The sequence below is a fragment of the Bubalus bubalis genome, chromosome 18 (assembly GCF_019923935.1).
Source record: "Bubalus bubalis isolate 160015118507 breed Murrah chromosome 18, NDDB_SH_1, whole genome shotgun sequence".
Taxonomy (NCBI): Eukaryota; Metazoa; Chordata; class Mammalia; order Artiodactyla; family Bovidae; genus Bubalus; species Bubalus bubalis.
The window spans coordinates 59813530-59826252 of record NC_059174.1 but is presented as its reverse complement, the minus strand read 5'-3'; the positions used below and the strand labels follow the sequence as shown (position 1 = coordinate 59826252).

At 37.1% G+C, this 12723-nt stretch overlaps 2 protein-coding genes across 2 annotated transcripts in view; both read right to left on the bottom strand.

Moving 5' to 3' along the window:
- The window catches only part of LOC102390265 (zinc finger protein 160), a 45411-nt gene that overhangs the window by 25052 nt on the left and 7636 nt on the right, over window positions 1-12723 (bottom strand). The window lies entirely within an intron of this gene.
- LOC102390601 (zinc finger protein 665-like) overlaps window positions 3695-12723 on the bottom strand; it is a 36290-nt gene continuing 27261 nt past the window's right edge. The window contains exons 5-6 of the mRNA XM_045163347.1: window positions 10194-10320; window positions 3695-3859 (exon numbers count right to left, since the gene is read on the bottom strand). Of these exons, the coding sequence (XP_045019282.1) occupies window positions 3757-3859; window positions 10194-10320 (230 nt within the window). The 3' untranslated portion in view covers window positions 3695-3756. The remainder of the gene's footprint in view (window positions 3860-10193; window positions 10321-12723) is intronic.

The window sequence follows — 12723 nt, the reverse complement described above, 5'->3', positions numbered from 1 at the left end:
ATCACAGTAATTAAATTTTCCTCTCATCTTAACTGCTCTCCCTACAATTCCCAAGATTAAGACTCATGTCTCATTAAACACAGAGGCAGGGACTTCCCTGGCAGTCCAGGGGTTAAGACTCTGTGCTTCCACTCCAGTGGGCACAGGTTTGATCCCTGGTTAACTAAGATCACATATGCCACATGGTACAGCAAAAAAAAAAAATAATAAAAACAACACACAGATGTAAACAACACCTATTCCCATGCAATGGAGAAAGTAACCAACGTTTTCTGGGCACTGTTCCTACCACATAATCCGTCCCTAGTAACCTGTCCCTCTCCTCTCATGAATAGTCCAATCCCTTAATGTCCTTACTGCTCCGCTCATGGTCACCCAGCAGAGGATTATGTTCTCTAACTCACTGTGATCTATCCATGGATTCTGAACATAACAAGCACGATGGGCAACAGCAATTTTACACTATTCTCTGCCCCTCCCTGATGCTAATTAATACACTACTGAATTTGGTTAATTCGGGGTCCTTGTTTTACCAGGGAACGTGGATGTGAATCAACCAAATCTAATGAAGTCAGCTCCTTCATTGACTCCTTACTGACTCCTTCCCAGAGACCATCATCAAAAACCTGTAATGAAGATTAAAGTCAACAGACTTCAAACTTCAGGTTGAATGGCATAAATTGTAATGTGGCCTCTTCAAGAAAACACAATTAATAGAATATTTACAGAGTGAAGACAATTGCCAATTTATACATGTTTTCATGTCATATACAAATCATTCCATAAGTTTTAACTTATTGTGACTTGTAATGATTCTGAAGAACATAATGATCTCCCATTAATCTTAAGAGAACTGCAGACTTATTCCTTTTATGGATTGGCTGACACACGGGCTAATTTAAGAATTGTGCAAAAACTTTACCTACTTCGTTACATTTGTAAGGATCATCCCCAATATGAGGCGTTTTGTGATGAAACCTCAGGAAGCATTGTTTCATCAAATTCTTTCCACATTTAGTAAATCTCTTTAGTTTCTGACCTGTATGAATTGAACTATTACACCAAAGTTGGAGATACCTGATGAAAACTTTTATAACATTATATTTGAAACACTGTTCTCCAGATTAAATCTATTTCAGTGATTTTATCTTCAGGTACAAGCCTTAGCACACATACTAGTTTGTGTGGTTTCTTTCAAAGGTATGTACTGAGAAGTCTGGTGAATTGTGCAGCCTGGATAAAACCTCCGCTCGTAACTCAGTAGGGTTTCTCTTAAATGGACTCTCCCCTGTTGCCTCATACTTGAACTCAAAGTAAAGATTTTGCCGCAGTTGTTACATTTGTAAGGGATAATTCCAGTAACTCCCCCATCTTATGATCTTTGGGTAAAATCCTTGCCACACATATTATATTCGTGTGGTTTCTCCCCAGGATAAATATTCCAATATCGAGTGATGAGTGAGCATTAATTTGGAACCTGGCCCCATTCATTACCTATGTTATGTTCTGTCCAGCACAGATTATTTGATGACTGGTAGAATGTGAGGCCCGAGTAAAGGTTTTGCCCATTCCTAGCATTTGTGAGGTAATAATCTCCAGAAAGAAATCTCTGGTGAATGAATTCTTTGTCTAAAGGGCTGGTCAGACTAAACATACTTACCTGATTTCTCTCCAGAATATTTTCAATGAAGCCTAAGATAGCAACACTTGCTAAAAATACTTCCTTAAAGTTTGTCATCAATGTGGGTTATCTGACGGTAAGGTAGGCTTCACAATACACTGACAAATTTATCAGTCATTATATTTGTCAGGTTTCTCTCCAACATGAAACATCGGTTTACCTTAAGGTTTGAATTTTGACTCAAAATTCATTGAGCCTCGAGCTCAATACATGCCTAGAGCTTCTGTCCAGTTCGAGTAGGTGAAATCACCCCTGAATATTCATTGGAAAGACTGATGTTGAAGCTGAAGCTCCAGTACCCTGGCTACTGATGCGAAAAGTTGACTGATTAGAAAAAGCCCGTGATGCTGGGAAAGACTGAAGGCAAAAGCAGAAGAGGGAAACAGAGGATGAGATAGTTAGACAGCATCCCTGACTCAATGGACATGAGTTTGCACAAACCCCAGAAGACAGTGAAGGACAGGGAAGCCTGGTGTGCTGCAGCCCATGGATTTGCAAGGAGTCAGACATGACTTCGCAACTGAACCACAACAAATGTAGTGACGGCTGAGATTTAAGAAAAGGCTTTTCAACAGTCTTTACTTTTGTAAGGTTCCCCTTTCGTATGAACACTTTGATGCTTTGCCAGGTATGCCTTTCGACTGAAGCAGCTGCCACACTCATTACATTTGTAAGGTTTCTCTCCAGTATGAATTCTCTGATGAATTGCAAGATTTGAATTCCGATTGAAGACCTTGCCACACTCGTTACATTTGTAAGGTTTCTCTCCAGTATGAGTTCTCCGGTGAATTTCAAGGTATGAATTATAACTGAAGACTCTACCACATATATCACATTTACATAATTTCTGTCCTGTATGGATTATCTGATGTCTCTTGAGGTTTGAGCTGTGATTAAAGATTTTGCCACAGTCTTTACATTCGTAAGGTTTTTCCCCAGTATGAATTCTCCGATGAACTGCAAGGTATGAATTTTGACCAAAGACTTTCCCACAGATGTCACATTTATATGGTTTATCTCCTGAATGGATGATTTGATGTTGTATAAGGTGTGAGCCAAAATAAAAAGTTTTGCCACACTCATTACATTTGTAATGTTTCTCTCCAGTATGAATGATCTGATGACTGACGAGGGTTGATCTAATACTGAACATCTTACCACATTCGTTACATTTATAAGGTTTCTCTCCAGTATGAATTCTCTGATGACTTGCAAGGTTTCCTTTTTGACTGAAAGCTTTGCCACATTCATTACATTTGTAAGGTTTCTCTCCAGTATGAATTCTGCGATGTTTTGCAAGGTATGAATTCTGACTAAACACCTTGCCACATTCATTACATTTGTATGGTTTCTCTCCAGTATGTATTCTCTGATGAACTGTAAGGTATGAACTTTGAGTAAACACTTTTTCACATATATCACATTTATATAAGTTCTCTTTTGTATGGATTATCTGATGTCCAGTGAGGTGCAATCCATAGTTAAGGGTTTTGCCACACTCATTATATTTGTAAGATTTCTCTGAAGTATGAATTGTTCTATGAATAGCAAGGTCTGAATGTTGACTAAAGACTTTGCGACATACATCACAATTAAATATTTTCTCTTCCGTATGGATCAACTGATGTTGAGTGAGGTTTAAGTGCTGATGAAAGGTTTGACCACTCTGATTACAATTGTAAGGGCTGTCCTTGTGTGCCCTCTGGTCTTGTGTCAGTACTGAAGGATGCATAAAATCATTCACACATGGATTACCAAGGTTGGACTGGATAGTAGAAGAAATTCCTTGAAGTGGTAAAAATGAGGCATTAATGTTGATACTCCTGTGAGCTTCATTAAATTCATCAATTTTCTCTTCACTTTTATAAAGCTGCAGTTCATTCCCAAAGCTTAATGGAAGTCTGTTTTCAATAGGCTGAATTCCTGTAATGCTTCTACCACATCGCTGTCTCTTACAGGGGAGATTTTTGCCATGGGATACAGGCTTTCCTTTGTAATTTCTTTCCTCATCTCTTGGCTTAAACTCAAAGTCACATATATTTTCCTGGATTTTCCTGAGGTAAAAATCTTCAATTTTATTCCTTTTGTGTCTTCCCAGTATAACTATTTGGAATCCTTCTCCTCCATAAATGTTTGCATTTAGTTGTAACTTCTTGATCACATGCATATGAGAGATATCTACAAGATATAAAGAACCATAAGTAATCCCTTTTAAGTAATCCTATTTTTTCCATAAGTAATCCTATTCATTATAATTCATAAGTAAATACTTCATGTTAAATACATGATATTATACCAAACTAGTACTGACATAAAAAGGAGTTATGAAAATCCCCAGTCATGATATTAAAACCTTTGCAAACACAAAATGAATGATTCTTTAGTAAAGTGATCTGAGGTAATTCCACTTAATTTTAGGGCACCCAACAACCTACGTAAAAACACTCATTGTAAAAACTTCTGTTGACTATCAAAAGTGTATATTTCAACCATGACACCAAAGCGCATACCAATTAGCAGTAAACATACTTACTGGTGCCTCATAACTGAGGAGAAAAGAATATTATTATACTATGCATATATTATACATACTTGTTAAATATAAATGAATGCTTAAAAATCTGACAAAATATATTACAACAATAAATAATCCAAAACGAACTTATTTAATGAATAATCACAATGAGCGGCAGTTTCGAATTCGGAAACAAATGTAACAGAGATGGAGAAGGAAATGGCAACCCACTCCAGTATCCTTGCTTGGGAAATCCCATAGGGAGTCTAGTGTGCAACCGTCCATGGAGTACAACAGGGCTGGACACGGCTTAGCGACTAACAACAACAAATGGCAGTTCTAGCCAATGTGTGAGAACAAAGACTTGTAAGGAATTGGGGGATGGGGCTGAAACCAACATCCTATTGTTTACAGATGTGAATGTCTATTTAGAAAAACCAAAATAAATTGCAAGCAAATATTTAAACTAAAAAAAAAAAAAAAAAAAAAAAAAAAAAAACAAATATAACAGAGAAAAAATAGCAAATGTGATAAAAGTTTTTTAAAAAACAAAATGTTCTTTGAAATATCTCCTGTAAAACTATGTACCCATGAAGCACCATAAAAATTCTAAAAGACCACCTTCTATAAATAAAATTTAAATATTAATAAATGAAATATTCTCCATTTACATTAACAGCTATTACACAGAGCAACTCCCTACTTGTGCAGTGCCCTAAAATATCCAGGTCATTGCCTCCAAAATGCATATTGCAAATTTATTTATTTGACTATGGTCATAGACAATATGGTTGAGAACAAATTGCAAGAAAAAGGAATACAATATATAATAAACAAAATGGATATAATAAACATATCTGAATATTATCTTTTTATACAAAAGCCACTTTTGATTTGTTAGTATAAAAATGCACTATTTCTGGAGTGGGAAACGGCAACCCACTCTAGTACTCTTGCCTGGAAAATTTCATGAGCAGAGGAGACTGGTGGGCTACAGTCCAAGGGGTCACAAAAGAGTTGGACATGACTTAATGACTGAGCCTGCACACACACAATGTATAATATATAATTTTTACTGTTGTAAAAATTTACTGCTATAAAAATTTTAAAGCAAATAAAGATCTTTCTCAAAAGAAAAAAAAAGCACTATTTCTGAGAATTCCCTGGCAGTTCAGTGGTTAAAACTCAGCACTTTCACTGCCCTGGGTCCAGGTTCCATTCCTGGTTGGGAAACTAAGATCCCACAGGCAGCATGGTGTGCCAAAAAAAAAAAGGACATTTCATGTCATCTAACATTACCAATTTCTTTTGAAAGTCTTGAGGAAAATAATCACAATTTTTCAAGTAAGGAAAGTGGAATCACAGATTTATGCACATGACCCCAATTGACACAGAACATAAAGTGAGAACCACAGTATGAATTTTGATCTACAGTCTGAGACAACATATACTTAAACATGACTGCCCACCCAAGCAGTCTAGATTACAAAATACTACAACAAATATCAGGAGTTAAGAAAGAAAACATCAAGGAAAACACAAGAAGTGAGCTGTGTAACTACTAAGGGGATTCAGCCACCCCTTTTGAAACTGGTTTCTGAGTTATCACAGCTGCACACAGTGATTTAGGTTGTGTCAGGAGAAAGCTGTTCAGTACACAGAGGTGTTATTTTTACAGTGCAAGTAAAGTGGAGGGTGGAGGGATGGTGCAAGAGTGCTGTGGAAATTAAGAAGTTTAGGATAATAACTTAAATATACTAGAAAATAAGAATCTTTCATCCACATCATGGTTTCATGTAAAGAAAGATCAGAACTGAGAAATGGCTTGGGTGGAGCATAGAGTACCTAATCTACAAAGCTTTTGACTGTGAATACCACTGTACAAGGGCAACTAAAATACTGACCTTAAGACAAAAGAAGAATTGGTTTAGCAATAGAATAGTTCGGTACCATTTTTAACTAGGTGAATTATACTATGAGTATGGGAAAGAACCAAATGAAAAAAAAAAAAAAAAAAAAGAACCAAATGAGATTTAAACACTGTAGAAAGAAATTAACTCTCAATCTATTACACTATTTGCTATGCAATGTATCCAACTGAGTATTTTAGTGACTGTATTTCCACATATATGCTCAATATAAACATACACAGAATTCCAGGAGACTGTGCAATAATGTACTCAGCAAAAAGCAGAAGAAAAAACCAGGAGAAGACCATTACAAGGAGTCTAATCTGTATACACAAATGCAGAGCAAAGTAATAGGCTCAACAGTATTGTAAAGGAGGGAGATCATGATTTCAGAATGAATGTCTCCTAGTTGGGTGAGCAGAGTTTATATGAGGAAACAAACTGAAAGTGCTTGACAAAGCCTGAAGATACAATCAGGATATAATATATTCCAGGATATAATCAAAACAGGTAAGTAAGTTAAAAATGAAAAAAGTAACTAAACTATTAATTACATAATATCCTTTTGCATATAAAATTTTTATGCTAGCTCTCCTTATTATTAAACATAACAGTGTTTTTTTAGCTGGCCCCTCTAAAAACTGGAAATCATATTAAATTCTTAACACAAACTCTCAAAGAAAAATCCATGAGGAGTTATGTCAGCAGGCCAGTAAACCACAGGCACTCATTACCCATGAGGAACCAAGTTAAAACAAAGCAGGGAAAAAAAAGCAGAAAACAATTTGGGAAAACTCACCCAACCGGTAAAGAAGCAGCAGCACTCAAACAGATGCCTGTCCAGAAAACACGAAACTGAAAAATGTAGGAAAGTTCATGACAATTTCCTGGCCCTTGACTCCCCTCCTCCTCCTTACACTACGTTGAGAACGAACTGGCACAAGCCTCCCCATTCCCAGAGGTTCCCTCAGGTGAAAATGCTAAAAATATGACAGAAACATTCAGTAAACTAGAAACAGAAAAAAATGACCTCAACACAATAAAGGACATGTATTAAGAGCCCATAGCTAACATCATACTCAATGTGTAATGACTTAAAACTTTTTCCCTAACATCAAGAACTAGACAAGGATACTTGCACTATCTCTAAAAAAAGAAATTACTAGAATTTCTGGCAAGAACACAAGTGTAACAAAAACACATAAAACAATCCCAATAGAAAAAAGAAGCAAAACATCTCTGTTGACAAATGAAATATAAGAAACCCTGGAGAATTCCCTGGCGGTCCAGATATGGTTAGGACTCCAGGCTACCAATGCCAGGATCGATCCCTGGTGGGGAATCTAGAATCCCACATGGTGTGTGTTGTGGCAAAAATAAAATAAATAGAAATTTTAGCTCTGAAGATTCTGGAAAAAAAAACTGATAAAAACAATGAACTCAGAAAAATGAAAATATACAAAAATCAATACTATTTCCCTACATTAACAATAAGAAAATCAAGAATTAAATTCAGAAAATTCTATTTACGATACCATCAAAAAAATAGAGTGTTCAGCAAAACCATAGAGAGGAAGGGAAAGATATATGCACTATGAACTGAATACACAGCTGAAAAATATCTGAAAAGTCAAATTAATACAGACATCCCAAGTTCAATGGATTAGAAGTAAATATGATCAGGGTGTAAATACTACCCTGAAGTGATCAAGAGAGTCAACCCAATCCCCAATAAAATCCCAACAGTGTGTCTTGAAGACAAAGATACATCCTAAGAGTCAAATGCAATCTCAAAAGACACTCAATAGCAAAACCAAGATTGAAAAGAAGAAAGTTGGAAGTTTCACAATTATTTCAAAATTCTTAGAAACCTAAACTAATCCAAGCAGTGTGGTATGAGCATAAAGAGAGAGAGACCAGTAGTATATAACACAGAGACATGAGAAATAAACTCTAGTATATGTGGTCCAATGACGTTCCACAGGGGGTGGGTGAGGACCACTCAATGGGGACCAGACAGTCTATTAAACAAAAAAACAAATTACAGTTCAGATTGAAAGTATCACTCCACTTTATAAGTTCTCTGATTTAGATGTTTCAAAATTAGCTGTTGATATACAAAGAACAATGGCACACAGGTGAACAAAAGACGGCATTAACAACAGTTTACACAATAGCCTCAAAATATAAGGAAGTGAACTTGGACAATGTTATCCTGAGAAAAAATTCCTATACCATTTACTGAGAATGAAAGGGGATGGTCACAGCACATGTGAACATCACTGTCACAATGCCACTGAGACAAGCTTTTGTGATATTGCTCAAAACCAGAAAAACACCCAGAAAGATTTATCAGTCAGGTTCTGGTGATATTTCCTATTTTGTATCACAGAATACGCAGACCACTTTACTAGAGGGTGGTGAATTTCTATATAGCAGGAAAATATTACAATGCATGAAGGATAGTATTCTCCATCAAATTTATCTGTTACCCAGTAACAGAGAGTCCACCAGAAAGTACTGATTAACTGAGGGTGAATTATCACAGCAGAATCTGGATATACTTTCAAAGCATAGGACTATGTATTTCACAAATAAATTTTAGAAGCAAAATCACACACAAAGTTACAAGAGCATGATATGAGGAAGAGAATACAGTCCCAGACTAGATAGAACACTACAGGAGTGAAAAATACATGAGACATGTGTGTCATACATCACAGGATCTTCAGATGGAACAATGTGCTCCTGCCATCGACACCAAACTAAGAGCCGGAAAGACACACAAACGCTTATTAGGACTGGGGATCAAAGAGAGCATGACTGTGTCTACTGTCTTTAGTTTTCCTGCAAAATAATTACAGGAAACAGAATGCATCACCCTGTTACACACAAGCCTGAAGAGTGTGGCCAAGGCAGAAGAGAAAGAATAGAAGGGGGATCCAAACAAGCAGACAGGACCAGAGACAGCTGCATGCAGATTCTGGGGTGCCAAATGCAATCAGAGAGCAGCCAGTGCTTTCCCCCTTCTGATGAAGTCTTCTAAAAACATCAAATGGAGATGGAATGAGCAAGGGTTCAGGGACTGTTGTCTGCAGGTATCGGCTCTTATCTCTATGGACTGGGAACGTCTGGACTGCCAATGGAGTGAAGTTGAGGAGAGATGAGGGACTAAGATGTCCCTTTAAAAGTCCACCTCATGCTCCTCTAAGGCAAGCAACAGGAGTTCACAGGAGTCAGATGGCAGAGTGCTGCAGATCATGATAGAAGCTCTGCCTTTGTCCCTGGTGGGGATGTGGCACCACTAGAGGTGAAAGAATACATTTTACATGTGGAAAGACAAAGAGGGATAGGTTATAGAGAAGAAAAATTTCCTCTGAGAGCTCACATAGTAAGTAAATGTTTGTACTTCCTATAGAATTCTCTGACAAGGGGAAAGTCTGTAAACACTATTAATAGTGAGGCTCCCCCGGACCCTTCTGAGATCTGAACTGTGTTCACCCTTTGATACACTGCCAAAGGCATTCACCTCACTGTCCATTGACCAGGGCTCTTTGTCTTGTTACAAAGTGGGTAAAATATTCAGGTAAGAAACATAAATACCTCCACATAAGAGGAAAGACACATTATTTGCTGTGGCTTTGCCAGAATCCTAGTCCCTTGTTCAACTGAGGATTGATGGGAAAACAGAGAGGAATAGAAAAATATTTTCAAAATTCACCTGCTGTTTACCTCCTTCTGAATATAGAGATAATAGTATAATGTGAAGAAACATAGCTCTTTTCCTAAAACTTCTGAATCAAAAGCACATGGGTAGGAAACAGGAAAATGAGTATGTTAAAAGTTTTCCATTGAGCTTTACAACTACAAAAACTCTGGAACAACTCCTAATGTATCATGAAGTGGGCAGATCGTCAGAGGAAAAGGTAGATTTAAACTCCTGAGGCTGCGTCCTAAAGCTCTTCATGTCTGAATCAACAGGGATTTCAGATCAGTCAAGTAAAACCGGGGCTCCCAAGAGGCACACAGTGGGAAATGCAGAGATACCCCAGGGCAGATCCCAACTTCAAAGGGAAGTGATCCTCACCCAAGGAGACTAGGTTCCTGAGGGTCTCCACCATCACGTCCCTGTACAAGGCCCTCTGAGCAGGGTCCAGGCATTCCCACTCCTCCTGAGTGAACTCTATGGCCACATCCTTGAAGGTCAACTGTGCCTGAAATGAAAACACATTTCACCAAGGGGCCATGAGGAGAGTTCTTATTTTCACAAAAAAGGTGAAGAGAAGGGAAAGGATCAAGTTGAAGTATGTTTTCCGACAGATCCAAGTAAAGCTATTTGGAGGAAATTATGGGTCTCTTAATTTTAATTCCTTTTGCTTTTATACAAAGATTATGATAACCTGTAATCAACATGGATTTTTCATTTTTGTGGACAATACATGAAATACATGTAAGTAAGATTCAACAATGTGTTGTTCCTCCAGAAGTGTTAGACTATGTTTTACACACTGACTGCTATTCAATATCTAGATGAGCTACACTATGAGTGGTGGCATCAGAAATGACAAAGTCAACAGCGCCATAAAAAAAGGTCAAAATCTTAAATTATTATCATAAGAACAACAGCAATGACTACAAGTGTTCAAATCCTTTAAAGATGCTATGCAATATTCTAAATGCTTCACGGCTATGGAATTTTTTAATCAACATCATAGCTCAGTAGAGAAAGACACATGCTGTTCTACAAAGACAAGTACCAGAGACATTTGGAGAAACTCAACTTAGTTTAAGAAGCTAAGAAATGATACAGCAAGAACCTCAATTAAAGAGAATGCAGTCTTAAACTGAAGATAAAGAAGCAAAAACTGAAGTAACAGAAGAGCATTAAGGCTAAAAAAAAATAATAGCATTAGAAGCACATTGACAGAGGGTTCCCTGAGACTACTTGAAATAAGTTCAAAGTGAACAACACAGAAGGCAATAAAAGATCATTACAGATATGGGCACACAAACACATACACATAACATGTTAGTAATCTTACTACTATTTGAACCATGAACAAGAGAGTGTAGAAATAATGCAGGGTCACGGAATATATTTATATTTTCAACTATAATACAGTACACAGTTATAAAATCATGATTTTTTTTATGAAAACCGTGGACTTCTAGATTCATGAACTCATGGACACACATGTAAATGCAGAAATAACTGAAATGAGAGAAGGTGTCTCTGGACATATTTGTGTATGATTTTTTTCACCATTGTTTTCATTCATTTAAATTTCAGCATTTTTGGAAGAATGAAATAGCATCAATTGTACCAAATAGTAGTAACATGAAAAAAAAATAGGATCCCTTGACTGCAATCTCTATGAAATATCTATATATAAAGACAATGAAAACCACAACATTGACAAAGATAGGTATTAACAAATGCAAAGCAGAGTTTATTTCTGTATTCCACTCATAAAAAACACTGAGTCAAATTAGAAAAGCTGTTACTATTATACATTAAGAGATGAAAAAATGATCACAAAGCAAAGTTAAAAACTACTTAAAGAATTAAATATCACAACTATAAAGAAAATGGAAAAAAATACATTATAATTAAGAAAGACTATTTCACCAAATCTCATGATCAAAAGGAAACTCTGAATGCATTCCCTCTGAAGTTACAGTGACTGTGCAGGGGATGACAGAGGATGAGATGGTTGGATGGTATCACCAACTGGATGGACATGAGTTTGAGCAAGCTCTGGGAGTTGATGATGGACAGGGAAGCCTGGCGTGCTGCAGTCCACGGGGGTCAAAGAGTCCGACACGACTGAGCTACAGAACTGAACTGAACTGAAAGCATGAGATAGAAGAGGAAAAAACTGCCCAAGGAAGTAAAAGATTTGCTCACTGAAAATTATTAAACTTTACTAAGAGAAATCTGAAGACATAAGTAAATAAAAAGACACTCTGTACTCATGAATTGGAAGATTTAATATTCTTAAAATGACTTTATTACTGAAAGTGTTAGATTCTAATGGAATCCCTGTCAAAATTTCAAAGGCAATTTTTGCCGTTAAAAAAAAAAAATTACAATTCACAGGGAACCTCAAGGGACCCCCAAACAGCCAAAATATTCTTGAAACAGAAGATGGAGGCTGTCATTTTCAAAATTTAAAACATATTACAAAGTAATCAAGGTGATGTTGTAATGGTTTAAGCCCAGATACATAATCCACTGGAACAGATTCAGTTCAGTTCAGTTCAGTCACTCAGTAGTGTCCACTCTTTGTGACCCCATGAATCGTAGCACATCAGGCCTCCCTGTCCATCACCAACTCCCAGAGTCCACCCAAACTCATGTCCATCAAGTCAGTGATGCCATCCAGCCATCTCATCCTCTGTCGTCCCCTTCTCCTCCTTCCCCCAATCCCTCACAGCATCAGGGTCTTTTCTAATGAGTCAACTCTTCGCATGAGGTGACCAAAGTATTGGAGTTTCAGCTTTAGCATCAGTCCTTCCAATGAACACCCAGGACTGATCTCCTTTAGGATGCACCGGTTGGATCTCCTTGCAGTCCAAGGGACTCTAAAGAGTTTTCTCCAACACCACAGTTCAAA